Source organism: Phyllopteryx taeniolatus, chromosome 7 (genome assembly GCF_024500385.1).
Source record: "Phyllopteryx taeniolatus isolate TA_2022b chromosome 7, UOR_Ptae_1.2, whole genome shotgun sequence".
Lineage (NCBI taxonomy): Eukaryota > Metazoa > Chordata > Actinopteri > Syngnathiformes > Syngnathidae > Phyllopteryx > Phyllopteryx taeniolatus.
The window spans coordinates 6,407,602-6,432,741 of record NC_084508.1 but is presented as its reverse complement, the minus strand read 5'-3'; the positions used below and the strand labels follow the sequence as shown (position 1 = coordinate 6,432,741).

General features: G+C 44.1%; 3 protein-coding genes across 4 annotated transcripts; 2 read left to right on the top strand and 1 right to left on the bottom strand.

The window, feature by feature from the left end:
* Positions 1-1,215: 1,215 nt before the first annotated feature.
* On the top strand, positions 1,216-13,972 carry jade3 (jade family PHD finger 3). Of its 2 annotated transcripts, XM_061778250.1 has the most exons (12): positions 1,216-1,460; positions 4,102-4,170; positions 5,317-5,376; positions 5,479-5,558; positions 5,631-5,788; positions 7,414-7,604; positions 8,301-8,512; positions 9,415-9,582; positions 9,659-9,775; positions 10,640-11,104; positions 11,707-11,824; positions 12,279-13,972. In XM_061778250.1, exons 3-12 carry the CDS (start codon positions 5,328-5,330, stop codon positions 13,109-13,111), a joined length of 2,391 nt encoding a protein of 796 aa, XP_061634234.1. In that variant the 5' UTR covers positions 1,216-1,460; positions 4,102-4,170; positions 5,317-5,327; the 3' UTR covers positions 13,112-13,972. The 2 variants fall into 2 exon arrangements, with proteins under 2 accessions (XP_061634234.1, XP_061634235.1); XM_061778251.1 differs by lacking the exon at positions 4,102-4,170.
* A 729-nt stretch (positions 13,973-14,701) lies between these two features.
* Positions 14,702-15,845, bottom strand: polr2c (RNA polymerase II subunit C). The gene has a single exon (XM_061778265.1). It carries the CDS (start codon positions 15,704-15,706, stop codon positions 14,879-14,881), a length of 828 nt encoding a protein of 275 aa, XP_061634249.1. The 5' UTR covers positions 15,707-15,845; the 3' UTR covers positions 14,702-14,878.
* Positions 15,846-19,954: 4,109 nt separating this feature from the next.
* On the top strand, positions 19,955-25,093 carry plcxd1 (phosphatidylinositol-specific phospholipase C, X domain containing 1). The gene is made up of 6 exons (XM_061778262.1): positions 19,955-20,485; positions 20,565-20,707; positions 22,146-22,274; positions 22,493-22,648; positions 23,714-23,891; positions 24,000-25,093. Exons 1-6 carry the CDS (start codon positions 20,380-20,382, stop codon positions 24,233-24,235), a joined length of 948 nt encoding a protein of 315 aa, XP_061634246.1. The 5' UTR covers positions 19,955-20,379; the 3' UTR covers positions 24,236-25,093.
* The last annotated feature ends 47 nt before the right edge of the window (positions 25,094-25,140 follow it).

Sequence of the window (25,140 nt, the reverse complement as noted above, 5' to 3'; positions counted from 1 at the left end):
GCCTCATATTTATGTATAAATCTTGATAAAGACTGTCCCGTGTGTGTGTGTGTGTACTATACTTTAGTGTACGACAGAGCGCACCATTGTTTACTCAGAGAAACATGAATGCTGTTTGTTTTTTTTTGTTTTTTTTTATATATAGGCCATCATGTGATCAGTCTTTTTTGTACAATGTGTTTTATATGCTTTATTGAGTGTTTTTGTATAGAATTGATGTTTGAAGCTGTATGTTTTTCAGTAAAAGTGTACATTTATGACATTGGTCTTTTTTTTTTTTTTTAACCCTGTATGCGCAGAATGATCCGTGGGAGTCAGCCACAACAATGCTGACTTCCTCTCGTGCACGTTTCAGTGGTGAAGCACACTTGGCAGCTTTCACTTCCGCCTAACATCATTTCATATGTCATTCATTACTCCCACCTGTGTCTTACGATCTTGCTTGCTTCCAGATGGGCAGAATGGCCTGCGACCTTTATGCTTTATGACAAAATATGCAATGGATTGAGTAGAAAAAAAAATTTGAATGTTTAAAAACAAACTTCTGAGGAAATACAAAAGTATTTAACTTAGAGTTAAATGTACCACGTGTGTAAACACACAAGATGTATTTAAAAGTTAAATACAACTGAACAGTACTTAGGCAGTGATTCGTTTGCATCGCACTAGAGAGAGCTCGCGTACCACAAAAAAAGAAAAAAAATGTTTTTGCCTCTATACTTCATATTTATCTTTGATTTGGTTTACATGATGCCAACCACTTTTTATATTAGAATCCAGGGGTCACCAAGGGCCACGAGTAGCCCACGGGCCTTTTCTAAAAATTGGTTACCAGTGAGATCCATTTAATTTAATTTTTTTGTGTGTTGCTATTCTAAAAATTTTTATTTATTTGTTCACACTTGTATCGGTGGAAATTTAGAAATGACCTTTTTTAAGTAAAACTGGTAGCCCTTCGCATTAATCAGTACCCAAAAAGTTGCTCACATTTTCAAAAATGTCAATTGTAGTCTGTTTTCAATATTATTATTATTGTTTTATTCGGTTATTTTTGATGATTTATCTTATAAAATTTAATTTTACCATGTTTAACTTTAATTTTGTCTCACGTTAGCATGTCGTATAAAAATGTTGCCGCTTTGATTCGGCTCCATCGGTGTCCACCCGTTCCAACGCCTAACCCCGGCATCCAAATCGAACGCACTCACGGGGGACTGAGGCAAACCCGGCAGGGCTTAGGACCCGGCGGGTCACGCGGTACAATAGCGCTGTTGTGTCGTGTTGGTGGGCCGACTGACTGCAAGCCCGGGAGGAGAACCCCCCTCCAAAAAAAAAAAAAACAACTAAAAACCCAAATTCAACCCATTCCCACGTACAAATACTTTTCATTTTGTGGCCATACGCTGTGTGTTTGACGCTGGACGGCGTACGGATGGGATAGAGCGGACCTAGACTTGAAGGTAAAATGGTGGCAGCGTGGACAATACGCCCGTGTGTTTCCTGTCTCTAGCCCACTTGATGGTTGCTCTTAAAAAAAAAAGACCCTCCTTCGTTAACGAAGCGTTTTTTGTTTGTTTTATTAACTCATTTGAACGCTTTCCTCGTCGTTTGACCGCACTACGGACGTTTAGTTGTTCCTCCCCCCACAGCACCTTCTCCCTCGTTTTAAAGGCTCCACTGTAAGGAAGTGACATGTCGGTGCGGTGCTGGTGGCGCCCATGTTTGATTTGGCCCTAGTCGTCTCCCGCTTCCGAGGCGTCGTCTGAAAGTTGGCGCCGATACTCTTTTAAAGCCCCTTTTTTTTTACGGTTTACTTCTCCCCGAACACTTCGTGTGGGGTTAAAAGTAATTCCACGGTTGAATAAATTGAACGCGACACGAGTAGGTTAACGTAAACAAAAGCGCCGGCCGCAATTTGCTCATTGTTTCCGAGCTTTTTCATAGCGGGTTTCCATTATTGTGACGTCATATCCGACAGCCCCTCAACCTAGTTAGCTTGTTTGCTAACCACCCCCTTCACGTGCTATTTATATTTTCAGTACTAGTAAGATGCAAGAGGCGACTAAAGTCCACATACGCTGTACTGAAGTAGAACTACAGATACTTGTTTAAGATTAGAAGTAAGGATTTAACTTATTTACTCAAGTAAAAGTAGTAAAAAGTACACTGGAATGTACTTAACTCATTCACTGCCAGCCCTTTTCAAATCGGAATTCCAGCCGTTCTAGAGCATTTTAACTGATATTTTACGACCCACTAAATATTGAGTTATGTGACAGTATAAGCACCGAACCTACTAAAAGAAAGAGTAGACTCTACTTTCATCATAAAAAAGGTTTTGTACCTTTTCCCGCTATTTAGTAATCAGCAGTACAACATGGCTTGGTTTCACCAAAAACACCAGTTTCTGACCCTAAAGTGGAGAAAATGAACTTTTTTGTGTGAAAAGAAACCAGAACAGTTACATTGACGCTAATAGTTTTTGCTTTTGTGACATCAACAAAAAAAAAGACTGTAAAAGGGCTTTTTGATCATTTATTTACAGATCAAGCTAAAACACGCCATAAACGACTGATTCGCCACATGCCTCAAAATGAACGTCAGTGGCTTTTTTGCATGCCGTTCGTCATTCACTCCGTGAACGCCGTCATCTTTTTTTCACAATCACGACGCACACTTTCTACTACCTACTGCGACACATACTCTGTTCATACCGTACATAAACATCGTCTGCTCGAGTGTGGGGCGCCTAAATCTGCCTGACTGCCTTACAGGTTTCGATTTTTGTGTATGCGGCCCTCGCAGGAAAAATTCTTCTTTAGATTGTCAATTACACATTGTCATTGCGTTGAAATGTCGGCCTTGTTGTGGAAACTCGTCGTGTCAACAGCAGATGTTGCCAAGTGCTGTGCTGTTGGTTCTCCTTTTCCACTTAAAAATAGCTTGTGGAACAATTACGGCCGACTGTGGGGAGTTTACATGTTCGCCCCACCAGGGCCTCTGGCTTTCTCCCACATTCCAAAAATATGTATGTAAGGCCCACCAAACACCGAGCGACACGGGCGAAACCAGATTCACTGTCGCGCAGTGTGCGGGGTTCGTCAACTAGTTTTCGTGAGCGGCCAACCGTCGGCCACTAGTTCTGTTGCGATCCCAAAATGTAATCACTGGTGAACAGCATCGCAACGTCACAGAGATGCAGCTGCCAATTAATAGTTGCGTGTAGTACCACATGAGTTTTCCCAACAAAAAAAATATACGTTTCTGGGTAGAAGCAAGATTCAGCCTGCTTCTGCCAAGCCGTACGAAATATATATATATATATATATATATATATAGCATTTTACAATGACACTAAAATTACAATATGTATCTGGATGAAAAAGCGAAGTGTGGAGAGTCTCTGTCGCTAAAATGCAGCAAAGCTTTCACAAAAACAATTCCATTTCCGGCCAGTGATTTCATAAGTAGGTGTGGATTAAAAAAACCCAAAAAACGTGGAGAGTCTGTCGCTGAAATTCACGAGCATACTTGGCAAATAAAGATGATTCTGATTCTGATGGGCCGCCAGAAAACAGTGTTTCCATTTAAGGACACAGGAGGTCGCAGTTTTTCCGTTGCAGCGACTTGCTTATGTGTGGAAGGGTCAGTCGCCTGGTGTGCAGCGACTGAACAACGGTGTATATATATATTTTTTCTGTGATTTTCCAGTGTAGTCGCTTTCAGCCATGTCACGCTGTGTGCGGCAGGCCTAAGATTCATTGAAGACTAAATCAGCGGCTGTCAAACTGGGCTTAAATGATTTGCAATAAATTATCATGTTGTTGTATCATTTTAAAAGAGTGTATACCTACATATGGGGACCATTAAACCAAACATACTTAACCAATCACTCCTCCCTGCCCTGTGATACACACAGGAAAGGTAAAAAAAAAAAAAAAAAAAAAAGACCAATACAATTAATTAAATATCGCCCACTCAAATTAATTTGACCAAGTCGATAGCAAAAGCATGACTGCTAGTGACAATCATGAAATGACCAGAGAAGCATGCAAGACCACCAGTTTTATTGAGCTTACGCTTCCTTTCTCTTATTCTCAGGGATGAAACTAAGCAGTTGAGTGTTCATCGGAGGAAGCCATTAGCATGCTTTTCAACTGGAGCTTTATGGTAGGTAGTAAGAGTCGTCGCAGCAACTAGAGGTGGTGAATTAAGTCGGACATTTTAGGAATTGCTTGGCTCAAACTTTGGAAATACTTGACTTTGACTTGTACTACATACATGACTTGACGAGTCTTGCCTGTTTACATGTCGGGCTGCAAAGATTAATCAATTCGATGACAAAGGAAGGTTGGAGCAAAATGTCTTCCTCGAGACTTCGCAAGGGTCGTTTTTCACGCGGACTAATGTTATTGCAGTCGCATGCACCGCTCTGTGTAGAAGTAAGTTGGCAATTTAATTTAATAATAGCCTACCATCGCAAGTTAGAACGTATTGTAATGTCTGCGCAAGTGGACAAGGATAGTCACAGCCGCCAGTGCTCTTTCAACCACGTTGAACAAACTGTAAGAAAACAAAAATGGAATAAGCACATTCATAGACGAGCTGCCGATGGCCACAACCAACGCTGGGTCACTCACTCAACACGCAGACTTGCCAACAGGTTAGCCAGTTAACAGCCAGCCAACAGTACATTCGCTGACGCCCACGTCACTCACCGGGCCGGGCCCCGCCTTTTAGAACTATACGCGCTCAAAGTCACAGATACTACAGTAAAACGTGCGGCTGGTGACTCCAAGTAGTGTTTAATAATGTAGAGTCATTTTTTGTCCGATTTAATCGATACGCCATCAATAAATATATCAATGTATACATCAATAAAAACACTCGATAGCTGCAGCCCCTAGTTATAGGTTTAATTGAGAAGACAAAGTAATAGCTGATACGCGGACTGGTTTGAGACCATTATAAGACTAACTGCTTTTTAATGTGTTGTTAGTACAGCTTTCTCTTACGCCGGTCCAAATACTGAGTGCAAATTGCCGAATGTGCGACTATACGTTGTGACTGAGCGAGATCGATTGACTTGACTTATGACTCGCGTCAACTTGCTTGAATTTAGTGGGGACTGCACTTAACTTGCTTAACTTGCATGAGTTTTGCTCCAGTTACTCAAAACTTCAGGGTTAAGCTTGAGACCTTCTCGTGACTGGCCAACGGCGAGTGTGACTTCTCTGGTATTAGTCGTAGCACGCTCCTCGTGTGCGCATGATGTGTACCTCTGAAGGCCTCACGCTGCGTCTGTCTTGTCTGCAGGATGTGACAGGATGAAACGTATCAGGACCTCCAGCAGCAGCGACACTTCTGATAATGAGAGTGAGTCGCCGGCCCCGCATCACGCGCACAGCACTACCTGATGACAAAAATACTTTCTTTATCTGCATGTAGCTTAATCAACTTTTTTTCCGTCCCCTCCAGGTCCCTCAACCTCCTTCTGCTCCAACAAGTATGGCAGCAAACCGGGCACCCCCGCCGCAGATCCGAAGAAACCGGCTGAAGTAAGTCCCCCTGTGGCGCGCACGCCCTCTGAGGTGCCCACCCGGTATCTTAACCTCGGGCGTGTCTCACAGGTGTTCCGAAAAGACCTGATTAGCGCCATGAAGCTGCCCGACTCGCACCACATCCCACCGGAGGAGTACTACCTGCTGGCCGACACCTGGAAGCAAGAGTGGGAGAAAGGGGTTCAGGTTCTGGCGAGCCCGGACACCATCCCGCAGGCGTCAGTCAGGTAATAGTGGTACCCTGATTTAAGAGTACGATTACGTTATGTTTTGTTTGTTTTTAATAAAGAAAATTAGCACTGTTTTGTATAAATAACATGATAAAGCCTAATAAAATACAACCCCAATTCCAATGAAGTTGGGACGTTGTGTTAAATGTAAATAAAAACAGAATACAATGATTTGCAAATCATGTTCAACCTATATTTAATTGAATGCACTACAAAGACAATATATTTAATATTCAAACTGATCAACTTTATTGTTTTTCGCAAATAATCATGAACTTAAAATTATTTGGCTGCAACACATTCCAAAAGAGCTGGGACAGGGTCATGTTTACCACTTGTTACATCACCTTTTCTTTTAACAACATTCAATAAACGTTTGGGAACTGAGGACACTAATTGTTGAAGCTTTATAGGTGGATTTTATTTCCCCATTCTTGCTAAATGTACAGCTTTAGCTGTTCAAAAGTCCGGCGTCTCCGTTGTAAAATTTTACGCTTCATAATGCGCCACACTTTTCAATGGGAGACAGGCCTGGACTGCAGGCAGGCCAGTCTAGTACCCGCACTCTTTTACTACGTAGCCACGCTGTTGGAACACGTGCAGAATGTGGTTTGCCATTGTCTTGCTGAAATAAGCAGGGGCGTCCATGAAAAAGACATTGCTTGGATGGCAGCATATTTCTCCAAAACCTGGATGTAACTTACAGCATTAATGGTGCCTTCACAGATGTGTAAGTTACCCATGCCATTGACACTAACATAGCCCCATACCATCACAGATGCTGGCTTTTGAACTTTGCGTCCATAACAATCGGGCTGGTTCTTTTCCTCTTTGACCCGGAGGACACGACGTCAACAATTTCCCAAAACAATTAGAAATGTGGACTCGTCGGACCACAGAACACTTTTCCACTTTGCATGAGTCCATCTTAGAGGAGCTCGGGCCCAGAGAAGCCGGCGGCGTTTCTGGGTGTTGTTGATAAATGGCTTTTGCTTTGCATAGTAGACTTTCAAGTTGCACTTACGGATGTAACGCCGAACTGCGTTTACTGACGTTGTTTTTCTGAAGTGTTCCTAAGCCCATGTGGCGATATCCACTACACATTGATGTCAGTTTTTGATACAGTGCCGCCTGAGGGATCGAAGGTCACGGGAATTCAATGTTGGTTTTCGGCCATGCAGTGGTTTCTCCACATTCTCTGATCCCTTTGATGATATTATGGACCGTGGATGATGAAATCCCTAAATTCCTTACAATTGGACATTGAGACAACTGTTGGACTACTTTCTCACGCACGTTTTCACAAAGAGTTGAACCTCGCCCCAGCTTTGCTTGTGAATGACTGAGCAATTCAGGGAAGCTCCTTTTATACCCAATTATTGCACCCACCTGTTCCCAATTAGCCTGTTCCCCTGTGGGATGCAAATGAATTCTAGTACTTTAGTTGCGCTATTATTTTTTCCCCCACTTCACCGGCATTGTGGCGTATCTTGTAACTTATGTTTTCCCTCACAAAACAAAGCAAAAAGATCAACCAAGTGACGCCTCTCGTACGTCAAGGTACACTGTACCAGGATGATATGACAGCCTGACATCACAGTTGTGGTCATTTTTATGTTCAGGATCATTGCGGAGAGGTCCAAGGAGATTTTGTACGGCCACCAGAAGAAGTATATCCAGTGCTCCGGGCAAGAGTCCACAGAGCTGGGCTTCATCAACATAAAGGAGCTGGCGGAGGCCATGTGTCGCTACGACCTGGACGACGTCGACCTCTACTGGCTGCGGGCCCTCAACGCCCAGCTGCTCTGCATGGGTGAGCGGCACCGCAGTACCGCGAAGTAGGGCTGTGAGAAAAGAAATCTGCTAAATCGGCCACAAACATTTGTTGATGCGAACATTTCTGCCTTGGGGAAATATTAATAAAAGCACATTTGCGCCGCCGGAACCATTTGGCTTCTGTCCACGTTGACCGCATGGACATTTGTTGCAGACGGACATAGTGTCGGGGCGCGTGAAAAACATTGCCAAAACTAGCACATTAATGCTAATCGCAAATGCTACTCCTTTAGCAAAGACTGATTTTGTTGTCTCAAATCCTGTACAGTTTATACCAGACACCCAGTACCAGTATATGCAGTTTATTGATAGAAGTCCTGCCCTCATAAATGAGATTAAAATGCATGTTAGTCGTAAAAAAGACGAACGATGTATAGGATAATCGATTCTAAAAAGATTTGATAGTGACAGCCATACAGTGAAGGCCCGCATATTCACGGTTGGGCTTTCGCAAATTGTTTGGAGGGGAATCTATCTGGTGTGTTTCACACACATCGATCTGTCTGTCTTGGTGTGTGTGTGTGTGTGTGTGTGTGTGTGTTTTTTTTCGGAAATGATTTTCTCCAAGCTGCTGATTGGTTAAAATGGCCCCCCCAGTAAGGGGTTATGGCGCCAACTGTCATTTTCACCTGCTTTTTACAGCCTGTGGTGTGCGTGCCTTTGTGTCGTCCAGGTGAGGACCCGGTGGACGAGCTGACGATGGAGCGCACCATGGAGGCTCTGGAGGGCCAGTGCCACGACAACATGAGGCACGCCATCGAGACGGTGGAGGGCCTGGGCATCGAGTACGACGAGGACGTGGTGTGCGACGTGTGCCGCTCGCCTGACAGCGAAGAAGGCAACGACATGGTTTTCTGCGACAAGTGCAACATTTGTGTGCACCAGGTAGGCGTTGAAAGGTTGAGTTACGTTTTCTGTATTTGGAATCATTTACTCTTTCCCTACTCCCTAATTGAGGTTAAACAACTGAAGATTTTCTTTAGTCGACATTAATGTGATGAAAGTCGATTAATCGATGACATCATTGATATTTTTTCAGCGCATTACAGCGGTACCCATCCATTTTTTTGCGCCACAAACCAGTTTCACGTAAAGACATATTTTGATGGACTGGCATAGAAACAAATAAAACAAATGATTAGAAATACAACTCACCATGATGCCAATTGTAGTTATTGACGTAATTAACACTTATTAAAACACATTGTATATCTAAATACCAAAATGTTCAAGCAACCAGAAAGTCTGCCAGCTTAACACCAACATATAATGTGAAACACCATAGATGGGCTAATGGAAGTTAGCATAAATGCTAGGGTTACCATAAGAATTTTCTAATCTTCACTGAATCTTGTAATCTTTTACACGTCTCGTCCAGTAGACCTCAGTGCTGCCCAATCTGTTGCGGCATAACGTGGTACGACACTGAATGCGTGCAACTCATTAAAAAAACAAAAAACAAAGATTGCTTCAAAATATGTGATACGCTGGCAGCGCGAACGATGACCAGTGATATTGTGGGCGAACACCGTTTAGGGATTTCTATCGACTGGACTATATAGTTCAGTAAAAAGTCCACTAAAAATCCCAATACCAATGGAATATTTCCAAAATTCCACATTTCCATAGAAATTTACCGGAGACTTTCCAGATATTTCCAGAATGTTCAACCTACTCACTGCATATTCGAACAGTACTACAAAATGGCGATCTCACTACATTCCGAACACAGCCAGGGTAACGACGTTGCCCTTATGTCACGACGGCGTGTCTGCTTTTCTCCCCAGGCCTGTTACGGTATCGTCAAAGTGCCCGTCGGCAACTGGCTGTGCCGCACGTGCGTGCTCGGCATCGACCCGCAGTGCCTCCTGTGTCCCAAAAAGGGCGGGGCCATGAAGGCGACGCGCGCTGGCACCAAGTGGGCACACGTCAGCTGCGCCCTGTGGATCCCAGAGGTAAAAAGTCAATAAATAAAATCTCCCGCCTGATTACCAACTTGAAGCTCAGCCTCTGTCCCTTCGCCGCGTGCAGGTCAGCATCGCGTGCCCCGAGAGGATGGAGCCCATCACCAAAGTGTCCCACATCCCACCCAGCCGCTGGTCGCTCATCTGCAGCGTGTGCAAGATCAAGACGGGCGCGTGCATCCAGGTGAGGCTGCAAGTTCCGTTCATTGGGTACACCCTTAAGCAGTAGTGACCGGTCGGGGCTGGCAAGGTCTTCTCTGCTGGCATAAACACTATCAGGAGCACGGACTTACATTTACAACATCAATTCCAATACAGTGGTACCTTGATTTACAAGTGACCCAACTTAAAAGTGTAAGTTGCAAGCTGTAACTTGTACAGTTTTTTTCGTTTTTGTTTTTAGCTTTGTTGCGAGCCAAAATTTGATTTCCGAGCGGGCCTCAGGTACGGCGCGGCTCGAGTTAAATTAAAAAAAAAAAAAAAAAAAAAGACTCGGTCGCTGATGCACTTTCAACCGTTGATGGAAGCAGACAAGCAGCCAAATATACAAATACAAAATGAAAACACTTGCAAGGAGCATGGCGCAGACCTTAGTTAAGTCAGTGACTAAAGGGAAGTGAAAAGGGAGGAGAGCCACACGCAACCAATCCAACCGTTTACTGCCACCGATGTAAGTACTTTTTCAATGGGTAGGCGTTGGTGTGTAAACCCCTGTTATGACTAACAAATCCCTGTAGATGGCGGCGTTGCGTTGCTTTGGATTGGAGCTCAGCACAGCATTTCAGTAGATGAAGAAGATTAGGAGGTGACTCTTGGCTTGTCACCTCCATTTTGCGGGAGAGAAATGCCACCATGTTGGAAGTCAGACAAGTTTAGGCAGCTCATGCTCGAACGGGTATAAACAGTATGTGTTGCAGAAGGTAGTAGAGTGTCGCGATTGTGACAAAAGATGGTGCACCACTGTACCGTATAAGGTGTTTGTTAATTCAGCTTCATGTAATACTGCTACGACTCGCTCACTACTTCCTCTGCGCTACCCTCGCCACAGTGCTCGGTGAAGAACTGCACCACACCCTTCCACGTGACGTGCGCCTTCGAGCACAGCCTGGAGATGAAGACCATCCTGGACGAGGGCGACGAGGTCAAGTTCAAGTCGTACTGCCTCAAGCACAGCAAGCCCAAAGCGGCAGGCGAGGCGGGCCTTAGCCCGGCGCGCGCCAAGCCGCCGCCCTCCGAGTCGGCCAAGGTGGGCCTGCGGGCGCAGCGGCTGCAGGAGCTGGAGGAGGAGTTCTACGGGCTGGTGCGACCGGAGGAGGTGTCGCGGGCCGTGGGGCTCTCGCCGCGCCTGGTGGACTTTGTCTACCAGTACTGGAAGCTGAAGAGGAAGAGCAACTTCAACAAGGCCCTGCTGGCACCCAAAGAAGACGAGGAGAACCTGGTGCTGCAGCCGCACCAGGACAGCATCCACACGCGTATGCGCATGTTCATGCACCTGCGACAGGACCTGGAGAGGGTCAGTGCAATTAGTTCTTGCCTCCATGCACCCTTTCACCATCACGTCACACGTACTTCTGGGTTGCAATAGCGCCAGTGGCAGAACTAGGGGAAAAAATTCACTTTAAAAACAAACAAAAAAACATTTAAACTGATTTTATACAACAATTTTAAGTTTTGAAAAATAAATTGGGTTAAACCAATTGTTTTAATTATTTTTAAATGAGATCCTAATGTTTCATTTTAATTGATTTTTTTTTTAAATCGGAAATTTTAAATCATTTTTAAACTATATTCATGTTTTTTGACATTTTTAAAATTGCTTAAGATTTGAATCAAATGTTAGTAAAAATGAGTTGTTAATTTGGTGCTAAAAGAAGATTTTGGTTAAAAAAAATTTTTCAAGGATTTTGTTAAAATTTGAACTTTTACAAAAAATAAGTGAATTTGAAGTTGTTAAAATGAGATCAAATGTTTTGCTTTAATAGATTGTTCTTAAAAAAATAAAATAATAATAATAATAATTTTAATTGAATGCTTTTTTTGGGGAATTTGCTCCGGTGATATGTTGAATTGATGTCGAAGGTTTCCTTGTACGTCACGCGTCATGCGTTGCTGCAGGTGAGGAACTTGTGCTACATGGTGAGTCGACGGGAGAAGCTCAAGCTGCTGCAGAGCAAAGCCCAGGAGCAGATGTTCAACCTGCACGTCAGCCTCACGAGCCAGGAGATCTCTGCCGGTGAGCTCCTCTTTGCTCTGCGTATTCTGTCTGAGCCCCTTTCACGCTGAGACACCGCAAATTGCTATAGGAATCGAAAAGACTGCCGTTGTCTGTCTTTGCCCTACTGAGGACAGATATGCTCTTGGTATATAACATATCAATGAACTCGATGACCAATCATTGTGAACAGAGACCTCTTTCTTTCTTTCTGACTCGCATGATGATTTTCCGATACCTGGTATCGGTACTCGCCCATCCCTATTTCTTTTTAATAAAGATCGCCAGTGACACCCAAACACTCTCGCGGCGCCTCCTCTGTGTCTTTAGAAGACACGGTCACAGCCCTTTTGTTGGCTGCTAAAGGTAGAAAACCGGTGGTTCGACTTCAATCCCCGTTCCGGATTTCCCTTTCGATAAAGAAATTGGCGGGGTGACTCTTTTGCTCACGTTTGTTCGTTTTATGTGTTTCAAGGCCTCGCTGCGTCCTTCCCGGTGGAGAGTCTTCTGTTCCGGCCTCCTCCGAGGATCACGCTGAAGCTGAAGATGCCCAAAGCCTCCGGCCTGGGAAACTGTCACACCGCATCCAAATCAGCCAACGGGCCTCTGTGTCCGGACAATAGCGGAAACTTGTCTGAGCGTGCCAGCGAGGGCCTGGGCCAGGGCAAGCCACAGCTGCACGGGCACGCCCGGCGGGAGGAGCGCACCAATGGACGGGTAGCGGGAAAGCCCATGGCGGGGAAGCCCATGGCCGCGAATCCCATGGTGGCAAAGCCTCTGGCGGGGAAGCCTCTGGCCCTGCACTCCACACTCCACGGCCACTCGTCCAATGGCAAAGCAGAGCAAGAGCGCGCCTCCAAGAACGGCCTCTTGGAGAAACTGGTTGCGCAGAAAGACAGCTCGTGCCAGACGCCCGGCGAGGCCGACGTGCCCAAGCAGCCGCTGGACAAAGGCGCGTTCGGCAAGTCGGCCATGGAGCACTTCGGCAGGTCCTTCAAGGAAGCCACCATGAACTTGGTGCGGACCACCGAAGACATGCGGGCCTCGGATAAGCTCGCCCGCAAGGAGAAACTGTGGCCCAAGCCTGTGTCTGCCAACAATACACGCTTGTGCCACGACAGCGACGGCTACTGTCCCGACCTGGAGCTCAGCGACTCGGAGCCCGAAGCCAAAGGGAGGCACCGGCGCCAGGGTGGGCCTCCCCCGCCGGACGTCGCCCGACGGGGGGGCGGTAGCGGCCAGAAGGGCGGCGGCGGTGCCCGCGGGAGACCGTCGCTGGGCGCCGCCTCACACTGCGTGCGAAGGTGACGGCAGACTGTCAAGCTCCGGCTCGTTGTGCGAGAACACCGGATTAGCGTGCTAACTCTTTAGCGCCACGTTTGTACGTAGCACAACTTTTTACAGAACGGCTCCACCACCTTTCTCATTGCACAACTGGATGTACAGTGTTGTGACAAAATACAAAATGAGTTGACTTTCAAAGGCTCGAGTTGACTCCAGCTCCTGACATCACTCACTAGGCCATGCCCATTAAAGGCACACAACCCGAATACAGTGTTCTCCAGCTATTTGTGGGGGGCAATGGTTCAGATCCCTCCCGCAAATGATAGAAAACCGTGAGTAATTGCCACAAGATGGCGCCAAAGCAATACTACACAGGACTTCGGCCTGAGCACAAACAGTGACTAGCAAATTACAGAGGCTCGGTCCCCCCCGAAAACATCTGCGAAGATGCGGAGGACCAGTTGGCGCAAATGAACAGATGTTGTATTTCAAATTATTTTCTTTATTAAAAAAAAAAAAAAAAAAAAAAGTTGCCTTGAACAAAAATAGAATTAGAAATGATGTAAACTCTGCTGGTCAGCTCGCAGCAAAGCACCGTTGGTAGCGTCTTGTCGTTGCTATGGTAACGGCACGTCATGTCGTCAGAGAACACTAAAATCTTCATTTACAATGGCACGCCGTTGTCACATTTTCGCTGCGTTCACTCTTTTCTTGTCTCCTCCCTGATTTGATAATAAAGAAGTGAATCAAGTTTTTGGTTTTGTTAGAATGATGACTACATCTCTCTCCTACATGACACGTGTGATTTAATTTACGAAATTGTTACTTTCTTTTTATTAAATTCGTTTTGAAATGATGATTTTTAAATAAATTTCCATCCATCCATTTTCTTCTGCTTATCTGAGGTGGGGGGGGGGGGGGTCACAGTTTTAAGTCTGCTGACTTATTCAAGGAAAGCATGTGGTGCGTGAAGAGATACACACGGAATGCTATCGATTTAAAGGCCAAATCAGTTCGTTAGCGTGTTTCAGAAGTGCCGCGTCAGTGTTTATCTAGTGACGGGCGCAAACTGACAAATTCATCACAATATTGTCCCATCACTTTTGCTTTAAAAGCGAAGGAGCTTGTTCCAACATGAGCCCAGGCTCAGAAAGATTTAAATCCTAGATAATAACTGACTCCAAACTCGAGTATCCAGTACAGACATCCACCAAGTTTCAACTTTTTAAATAAGAGAAAATCATTCACATAGCATCCCTCGTGTGTTTTATGTCTATCATGACAAAATGTATGTAATTGCAATCCGTGATATTACTGGGAGAAAATGTGTAATGAGTTGCTTTTGCAAACTTCCATGATTAGAATTTTAGCTTCAGTTGAAAAATAGCTGCAAACGTTTTTTTTTTGTTTTTTTTTAAAGTGTTTTCACTAAACACACAAAAGAACATTGCCTTTTAACAGATTCATCTCTATAATTTGAGTCTTTTTTTTTTTTTAAACACAACACTCACCACCTTGGGCTGTTGCTGTTGTCTAAATTGTGCACATTTGTCATTAGGTCAACATGGTATGGTGGTTTTGCACATAATCTAAACCAGACATCCACAGTCAAAATGATTTGACATTTTTTTTTTATTACACTATTTAAAACGTAAGGAAAATTTGAACAAAGTATTCATCCAACATATGGTTGGGCCATTGACACGCTAGTACACTAAGCTGCAGTAAAGACTGAATGTCCATGATCGGTAAGCAGGTCCCTGAAGGAGATCTTTATGATGGTGACTTCCTTCAGTTGATGGTGAGCACATCACTCTGGATTTCGTGGTTGAGTTGTGTCTGTAGGTCGCTCAGCTTCTTCTTGAGGACAGCCAGTGCGGACATGACAATGGTCTCGGGTCGGAGGGAACCGCAAGACTCCACGTTGTAGTAGAACCTTTCTGGCTTTCCGTTCGGGTCGTAGGGAGCCTGCACCTCATCCTCCTCAATTTCAGAATATTCACTCTTGGGCCATTCCTCGGGTCGGGGGTAGACGGTGTGCCTCAGGGCATTGTCCGGGTCATACTCGAAGGCCACTCCCGCTGTCGGGTTCCACTTGGCGTGCTCCTTACCGAATCCTTTCTTGGCGTAGGCTCTCAGTCGCAGTTCCTGGCCTTTGCGGAGCTTGACCAGCAAAATTTCATTTCGTTCGGCGTAGTCGTTGGGATCGTTGTCGCGACTCCTGGACGTCACCGGGATGACCCTGTGGTTGTTGGACAACAGGTCGCGGGAGGTGACGTTGCGCGTCTTTTCGTCGGTACAACGGACATCCAGTGTCAACTCAACGGAGCACTCCGGGCAGAACTCGTCGCAGGTGCAATCCCTGGAATACTGCATTTTTTCCACAATGTCGTCACTGGTGAGCGGGATGAGACCGACTCTGTGCGCGATGAACTCGTCGTGCAGCACTGACGAGTTCGCGTCAATCTGGATCCAGTCAATTGCGACTGTCGGGACCTCCGACATGAAGACACGTCGAATAGAATTGCCCACCGCCAAATCGGTATTCTCAATGACAAACTTGACATTTTCATCGGTAAGTTCCGTGATTTTTACCGTGGGTTGGTTAGCGTAAGGCATCGTAGCGGAGAAATCGGTCTCAGCGTGGCGCAATTTTCCACGAGCGCTTTGTTGTTAGCTCGTCGCCTTCGTGTGTTTGTGAGAGCAAGCCAACTTCCTGGGCACGTACGATGACGTAGGACATTGGGGCGGTAGGCGCCAGGTGGAAAATATGAGCTTTAATCGGCTTCTTTTTTTTTTTTAGCAGGGTTCTTTCTCAACTACTAAATGTAATAGAGCGCAGATATCCATAAAGTACAATCTGTTCTTGTTGGGTTTTTTTTCCAAGTAAAATAACTCTTGAAGCGCTCTAATTGTGCGTGCTTTTGAAGCAGGCAACTAAACGTAAAATGACAAGTAGGTTTGACGTACGTAACAAAAATGGCGTATTGACCAACGTATTTCGCCTGTGTCGCCATATTGGATGTGGCGTCTATATGTGCATCACTATGGGCAGTTGGTCATAACGAACTGAGCTGAGCTGCCGTCGCCATTTCGCTGAGTATTTTCCAGAAGTAAGTGTTGTCCTGTGTTAGCCTTGTTAGCCTTTGTTTAAGATTTGTGATCATTTGTGGCTTTCCGTGTATTTTGGTAGTCCAGTTTCTTGCCTGCTTCTTGAAACGGTGTACATCGCTCTTCGTGGTTAGCTAGAATTCGACTATGTAATAGCTGTTAAAAGTATGCGTTTTGATGGTTTTGCCATTTTAAGGTTTCGTTAAGACGACTTTACTGGAGCTTTTCGCAAACTTTTGTGCTCAGGGTACACATTTCATTTTTAACAGGGACAGCTGGAGTCGAGGAAAAAAACCATAAACTGAATTGAATCCAAAGCTTTGGCGCCATTGTGCTTGTCTTGGTCGCACAAAACCAGATAGATAATGACGGTGTCCTGAAACTCAAGACAATTTCCAGCAAAGAACCAAAGCTACAGAAAGAAGAAACAGAGCTCCCTTGCCAAGCATTTTCTTTGTGCTTATAAAAAAAAAAAAGACTCACGTATGCATCATCGTAGTGTGTCCTGATCTCGGAACTGATGTTGTGTCCATTGTTTTCCCGGCGTTAGGCGACTGCGCCCGCTTTCTGATGGTACAAAGCTTCAAATCAAGTCAAGATCCCGTCTGGAAATTCCTCGCCTGTTCGTTGAGCTGAGGGACAGCTACAGATCGGACGTGATTGGGACACGGTGCACGTCAGAGCAAGCATGAAGTCCAGGGAACTGTCTGTAGAACTCCGAGACAAAATTGTCTCGAGTCACAGATCTGGGGAAGGGTACAGGAAAATCTCCGCCGCTTTAAAGGTGCCGATGAGCACAGTGGGCTCCGTCATCCGTAAATGGAAGACGTTCGGAACCACCAGGACTCTCCCTAGATCTGGCCGCCCGACTAAACCGAGCCATCAAGGGACAAAGGAGGACATCGTCAACCCCACGGTCGCTCCGTCAGAGCTCCAGGGTTCCTCAGCGGACAGAGAAGCTTCCAGGAAGACGAGCATCTCTGCAGCGATCCAACGATCGGGCGTGTATGTGGCCAGACGGAAGCCACTCCTTGGCAAACGGCACATGGCGGCTCGCCTGGAGTTTGCCCAAAGGCACCTAAAGGACCCTCAGACCGTGAGAGACAGAATTATCTGGTCTGGGGAGACAAAGATTGAACTCTTTGGAGCGAACGGCAGATGCCAACCAGGCAGCGCTCATTACCCGGCCAACAGCATCCCGACAGTGAACGCCGACGGCAGCGGCATCACGATGTGGGGATGTTTTTCAGCGGCAGGAACTGGGAGACTGGTCCGGATTGAGGAGAAGTGGAATGCAGAAGTGTACAGAGACATCCTGGATGCGAACCTGTTCCAGAGCGCTCTTGAACTCAGACTGGGGCGAGAGTTCGTCTTCCAGCAGGACAACAACCGGCAGCACAAAGCCAAGATATCCCAGAAATGGCTGGAGGACAACTGTGTGAACGTCCTGGAGTGGCCCAGCAAGAGCCCGGACTTGAACCCCATTGAGCATCTCTGGAGAGACGTGAAAATGGCCGTGCGCCGACAATCCCCGTCCAGCCTGATGGAGCTGGAGTGTTTCTGCAAAGAGGAGTGGGTGAAACTGCCCAAAGATAGGTGTGCCCAGCTTGTGGCGTCATATTCCAAAAGACTTACGGCTGTCGTTGCGGCCAAAGGTGCTCTAACAGAGTATTGACAAAAGCCTTTCAATACTTAGACGTGCAGCGCTGCTTAAACGTTTGGGCTCACCCATACAATTCCACGGTGAAAACACAACGTTGTGTGACTGCGGTACATTACTGTTGGCCTTATTTTTGAAAGAAAAGCATCGTTTTTTTGTGACTGTCCCAATTATAAGGGGGTGTGCACACTTGTGCAACCACATTATTTCATATGTTCATTCTCAGAGGAAAAAAAGAATCCGCCAAAATTTCAATTGAGTTGTACAAGTTTTATGTCATATCAAATTATTATTATTATTTTTTTTTTTTGGTATTACAAAAATGACATTTCAACAGGGGTGTGTAGACTTTTCATACGCGCTGTCGTGCTTCTCAAAGCCAAAACATTTCCAAGTTGACTCCAAAGTTTGAACTGCACGATAACGTACGTACATAAAAGTGTTTTTTGGGTTCCATTTCGGAATAGGCAGTAACAAAATGTGGGAAAAGTGAAGTGTTGCGAATACTTTCCAGATGCTTCTAATGCTGCAGAGTTTTCCAGTGGAGTTTGAATTGAGGCCCAGCTGGGATTGAAGAACTGGTCTAATGCTGCATCTTTAGTCGGATTCGGGGCAGGCAAGTACAAATCTTGTGTACGGACGATATTCTGTTGCTCTTAATATATTCACTCGCCGATATAAAAATGGAGACGTTTGTTTTGCACGGCACTATGTAATGAATAAAGATTTTCAACTGGCTACTGTTATGGGTCACGCAAGAAATAAGTCCTTTTTCCCTAAAAAAAAAAAAAAAAAAGAATCATTACGTTCTGGGGAAAAAAAAGTCATGAATTATGGAGAGGAAAAAAACAAAACTTTTCTACGTTTCAAAGTTATGAGGATAGTCACATTCAAATAAATAAAATAAAATTGTAATGTTTCAAAAATAGTTGTTTTTTTCCAGGAATAAATACTTGGGAGTATGTTTTGGAGACAAACAAGCTATAATGCTACAAGAGTGAAGTTGTATTTTCAAAGAGATGTTTCAGGAAAAAAAGTCAGTGTTTGGAAACAAATTTGTTTCCTTCAAAAAAAAAAATAATAATAATTTTTCCAAGACATGCAGTAGTTGGAAAATAGCAGTTAAGCTATTCGAATAACGCAATTTAAAAACAATACAAACAAAATAGTTGAAAGAAAATAAGTTGGGGTTTTTTTTTAAGAAAAAAAGAAAAATATTTCAAGAAAATTAAAGTATATTTGAGAAAAAAAAAATTTTTCAACAAAAAAAGCTACTGTAAGTTACAAGAGGAAAGTCAAGTTTTTAAAAGAAAAAGTCTTTTTTTTGTTTTTTTTTTTTTTTTTTTTTTTTCTCCCCCCCACGCCCTCCAAGAGAAATAGTCCTGTTTTATAGGGGGGGGGGGGAGTTGTAATGTTACGACTCACGAGGATAAAGTCGGGGGGGGGGGGAAAATCAGAGTAAGCGCTTTAAAACAAGTGTCCTCACTGCAAAAAGCTTGTTTTTGTTCAAGAATATGCACGCACTGGAAAAAAGTGACCGCCGTGATATGTTCTTTAAGAAGTAGTCATTTTGACATTGGAATAAGATTCCAAGCAAATAGTGTTGACTTTTCATTAGCGGGAGAATGTTTGTGCTCGGAAACCTGTTGAGTAGCTATTGGCCGTGGCGGCGTGGCTTCACGGCCTCATTGGCGTAACCTGTTCTTGGCGTTTCATTGTCATGGATGCTGTAGAAGAGAGCAACAATGTCCGGGTGGAGACAAAAAAACAACTCAATATACTCGGGACCAGAGTATATTGAAAGTGATTGAAAGTACTTTGTGAGGGCTTTACGATGCATTTTAACGCGAGGTGGTCGGCTATATTAAATTAGATCGCGGTCGTAGATTAGTTAATTAGCAAGTTAATTCTACATTGCAGTTGTTGTTGTTTTTTTTTGAAGTGTCAAAACGATCACAAACTTGTACATGAGTCAGCAGCTACATTATTTTGCGTCGACATTTTCTTGGAATACAATTATTCGAGTTAGTCGATTAATCGTTTCAGCAAGGAAAGGACGTACCGATACCGGCCCCCTTTTTTTTTTTTTTTTTTTTTTTTTTTTTTTTTTCTTTCCAAAATTTATCAGGTTCTTGTGAAGGCCAGGCAAGGAAAAAAAAAAACCCCAATACAATAAATGGGCCATCAAGCGGTATCCGTACTCGTATCGCTATTCGGCACTCGTAACTGGTAATCGGTGTGAAGAAGATCCTAGTTTCAGCTGCAGGAGAATGAGGGTGAGAAGCGTAAACATGCTGCCCTTCCCAGACTAAAAGCTTCATGAACGGTGGCCGTGCGCTCCCCCTCCTCCTTTCCATGCGTGACTCCTTCCTCCTCCGTGTCTTACATCCTGCTACCTCCCCTCCTCCCTCGCATCTCTCTTCCGTGACCGCCTCCCTCGCTCCCTCCGCCGTCCCGCGCACCTGCTCCCCCCCCGACCACGTTCGCGCGGCTTTGACATTTCCCACGCAAATGTTTCCGCATGGAGCCGAGTAGCGCGAGCCTGGGGGATCTGCCCACGGACAGCTGGATGAGTCGCCTGCCGCCGGCCCTGTGGGACACCCCGCTCTACCACCTGGCCATTCCGGGTAGGCCGCGCGCACAATCTCGCGTCGCTCGTCAGCCTCCGCGGGGGGGCGGTACCGATGTTTCTCCTTGTCCGCGCAGGCAGCCACAACGCCATCACCTACTGTCTGGACAGCAACCAAAGATCCCCCGTCGACCTCGCGCAGCCCGACGTGCTGCAGAAGCTGGACAGGTTCATGAAGCCCCTCGTCCGGCCCCTCCTGTACAAGTGGGCCGTAACGCAGGTAGGATGAACGCAAGGAGTCATGCGGGCACACAAATCTACATGCAAACGACAATGATTGATATGTCATGCCATTACTTTACACAATAAAAAACAACAACATTTCATATAGATTTATTTTTTTTGTTTTTGTTTTCATTATTTGCGACGTGTTGCTGCCCTGTGCAGTCGCACATAATGCACATGCCGGAAACTGACGATGACGACGTCGTACAAAATGTACGAGCCACAGAGAACTACAGTGGGCTAACTCCATTGTTTTGTCATTTTACAGGAGAGATGTGAAGTTAGAAGTGTCAAATAAAATGACATAAAGTGTTTATGTCTCGGGTCTATGCCAATGATTACTTCTTCTGGATAGCACAGAAATTGTGCTTTTCCTCAGATTTGGCATTTTTCAAACAAACAAAAAAAGGTTAATTGGTCTCATGTTTGTTTCATAAGAATAATCAACAATATAATAATATAATATATATCAAATTAATAGTTTAAGGAAAAGCGTTTAGTGCAATAGTGGTCCAATTCCAATGATTCTGAATTTATAGAAAGTTTTGGGCGTTTTTCCAAATGAAAACAGTTCTGTTTTCTTAATATTTTTACATAAATATCAAATAATGAAATATCTAGGCTTATTAATGTCTTATAGTATACGCAATATCTAATCAAGTATGTGCAATAGTGGTCTATGTCCAACCACTTGTACAGAAATTGTGGTTTTCTTCATTGTTTAAAAGAAAATTGCTTAGTTCATTTCATTTTAATTCATTTAATAATATATTAAAATATACATATTTTAAAAGTACAATTATTTAATAATGACTTTGATTTTTAACAGTTAAGCGCAATAATGGTCCGAAGATCTAAAACAAGAAAATCTATCAATATTGTTTTTTTGGGCGAAAAAAAAGTTGGTATTTTCAAGAAAGAAGTAGCAATACATATATATATATATATATATATTTTTTTTTTTTTTAAACAAAGGTATGTCATGAGAATAATGTCCAATTTTATCAAGCAAAATGATCACATTTCTTTCACCAAAATACTATTTTTCAAGAAACATTTTTAATGTTTCAAGTATTGTCTTTTTTCCCTGAAATAAGTCTTATATTTTTTTAGGGGGGGGAAAAAAACATAATAATTGTATGTCTTTTCAAGAAAACAGTTATATTTCCGAGAATGGAGTCATAACATTATGAGAATACAATTGTGTTGTTTTTTTTAGAAAAAAGTAAAAAAAAAAAAAAAAAGTCATAAGGTAACAACAAGGAAATAAAAATGTTGCCTCATTTTTTTTTTTCCCCCATTGGCCTTTGGGGCAGCTCCTCTCATTTTCTGCCTAGCAACAAGATCAAGTGTTAAAATGACCAAGACTACGGCGTTCCAAGAAGATGACATGGTGATAGACGGAGTTATATGTACCTGTGTATGTGTTGCAGGAGTACTCGGTGACGCAGCAGCTGGACTGCGGCGTCCGCTATTGCGACCTGCGAATCGCGCACAGGCCCAACGACGGCTCCACCGACCTCTACTTCTACCACGGCGTCTACACCACGCTCACTGTGGAGGTACGCCGCCACGGGCGGGCTTCACATATGCCGGCGCGCGATTGAAGTGGTGGAGGGAGGGGGAGCAATTAAGGTACCGAGTAGCGCGAGCCTCGCACGTGGGCAAGGAGAGCCACGGTCGCCGATGCCCTTTCAGCCGTTAATTGAACGGCTCAAACGCCCAAACACAAAAATTGGGACGCGGTAGCGCTGCACCGGTGTGTTCTCTCTGCCGACAGACGGTTCTGGGCGAGATCCGCCAGTGGCTGGACGCTCACCCCAAAGAAGTGGTCGTCCTGTCCTTCAGCCATTTCCTGGACATCAGCTGCGAGCTCCACATGCTGCTGCTCGCCACCATACGAAACGTCTTCTCCTCCAAACTCTGTCCCAAAATGGTACGGCTCCCATTCCTTATTTTGTTTAATTAGTTTTTCTTAGTTCTCATGTTATTAAGTGTCTTTGAAGTTGCAATAGATGGAGGGGGGAAAAAAAAAAATATATATTTTTTTCAATTCAAAAAAGTTGTAATGTTAGAATAAAGTAGTTTAAAAAAAAAAAAAAGTCATACTATTTTTGAGAATATATATTTTTTTCAAGAAAAAAATAATTTTTTTCAAGAAATAAATTCCATATATTTTTGAGAAAAGAGCTCTGATTTGAGAAAATGTTTATTTTTTTTCATGAATAAAAATCATATATTCAGTTTTTAAACAACATTTGTAATATTCCAAGAATAATTGTTTTCGTCCTATTTTTTTTCAAGGCAAATTGTCATATTTTTGAGGAAAAGAATGTAATGTTGGATAGTTATATTTTTTCAGGAACAAATCTGTATATTTTTGAGTAAACGGTTAAAATATACAAAAAAATAATAATTTTAACAAAAAATGTGTAATTTTACGAACATAGTCATGTTTATTTAAAAAATAAAAAACTTTGTTTCTAGACAAATTGTAATGGTTCCAGAATAATTTCCAGAAAAATGTATATATACTTCCAGTATATTTTGGAGAAAATAAGCTATATTGCTATGAGAATAAAGTGTCATTTAATAAGTGGTTGGAGTGTTTCGAGAAACAAAAATCTGCATGTTTCGAGAATAAAGTTGTAACTTTTCAAGAAAATATATATTTTTTTTATTTTTTAGAAATGAAGCTGCGATGATACGAGAGTAAAGTAAAAAGAATTTCAGGGAAAAAAACGCATTCAAGAAAAATGTCACATTTTTAAACAAAGAACAAACAAAAAAAAGCCATTTATTAACTTTAAAAAAATGTAAACACTACTGAGCTGTACTTGGGCAGTAATTCTTTCGTGTACCAGTTTTCAGTACCACAATTGGAGAGTCGCTTGTGTAGGTTATTTTTTGGCTAAATTGGGGTAGCGGGCGTCATAAATCCGTCACTTGTTGACCGAAGCTCCCCCGACTTCTCGCTCGCTTGTCACAACTGTCTTGTCAGGAAGCGCTAACCCTTCGGAAGCTGTGGTCGTCGGGCTGCCAGGTGATCGTGTCGTACGAGCACGCCGTCGTCCGCCACGGCGACCTTTGGCCTCACATTCCTTACTGGTGGGCCAACAAGTGCAAAGCCGAGGCCCTCGTTGAGGCCTTCGAGCTCAGGAAGCAACGGGGCAGACCGGGTAAGCGCAACAAAACCAACTTTTTTTTTTTTTTTAAATGTACAATAACCACCCAGCTTTAGGTAAAATATATATATATATATTTTTTTTAAAAAACATTTGTTACAGGAGGTTTTTTCGTCACCGGAATCAACCTGACAGCGGACCTGAAGTACATCTGCACGCATCTGACCGAGTCGCTGAAGGACTTGGCGATGTCCGCCAACCCCGCGCTGCTGACGTGGCTCACGGAGCAGGCGCCCGGCAACCAGCCGGGCGCGCTCAACATCGTGGCGGCCGACTTTGTCACCGAGAGCCGCTTTGCGCAAACCGTCGTGGCGCTCAACGACAAACTGCTGCGCTAAGAACCACCACCCTCCAAAAAACAAACAAACAAAAAGCATGAAATGCACACGTTTATTTTTCTTTCCCTACCGAATGACTGAAAAGCACGCTGGAATACTTGAAGTAGTGACCGGCAAATCGCACACGAAGCTCAACTTTGTTTAGAGATGCAATTTTCTTTCTGTGTGTAAAGGTGACCGAAGCAATAACAACACGGGTAATGTCGTCACCCGAGTCCTCCGAGGTCCATCGTCATAAAAGCGAGTCAACCTCAGATCCAAGACTTCGTATTTGCGGCTCGGTGAAACGTTTCGGCGAGAACCGGTTGTTTCTTCCTCGGACCCGCCAGCCCAGATCTACGTGACATCGCCTTGAGAGAAACGATGTCGTTGAAAAGCCGTGTGACACAGAGGAACGTGTCATTTGCGACGGGGTCGCCCCAAAAAGCTGCATTTTGCCCCACGGCGAATACCAGTGGGGTTCACTGGATGCAAATTCCAAAATTCGGATTCAGGAAGCGTTCAATGCCACGGATTCCTAAGTTCTCATATTTGCTCGCCGTGCCAAATGTTTCCTCGTCTACGGTATCTCACAAACGTGAGTACACCCCTCGCACTTTTGTAAATATTTGCTTATATCTTTTCACGGGACGACATGGAAAAAAAAAAAGATGACACTTCGCTACGATGTAAAGTAGTCATTGTACAGCTTGCTAAATGTACTGCCCCCTCATAACAACAAAAGTGAGTACACCCCTAAGTGAAAATGTCCACATTGGGTCCAATGTCCCTCCTTTTCACTCATTAATGTTCCAAGGTCTCAGGTGCGAATAGGGAGCAAGTGTTTTCGCATTAAAGAACTCTCTGAGATGATGACAATTGGTCTGAGGTTGGCGTTGTTGCCGGCGGTTGCTACGTCGCCCACC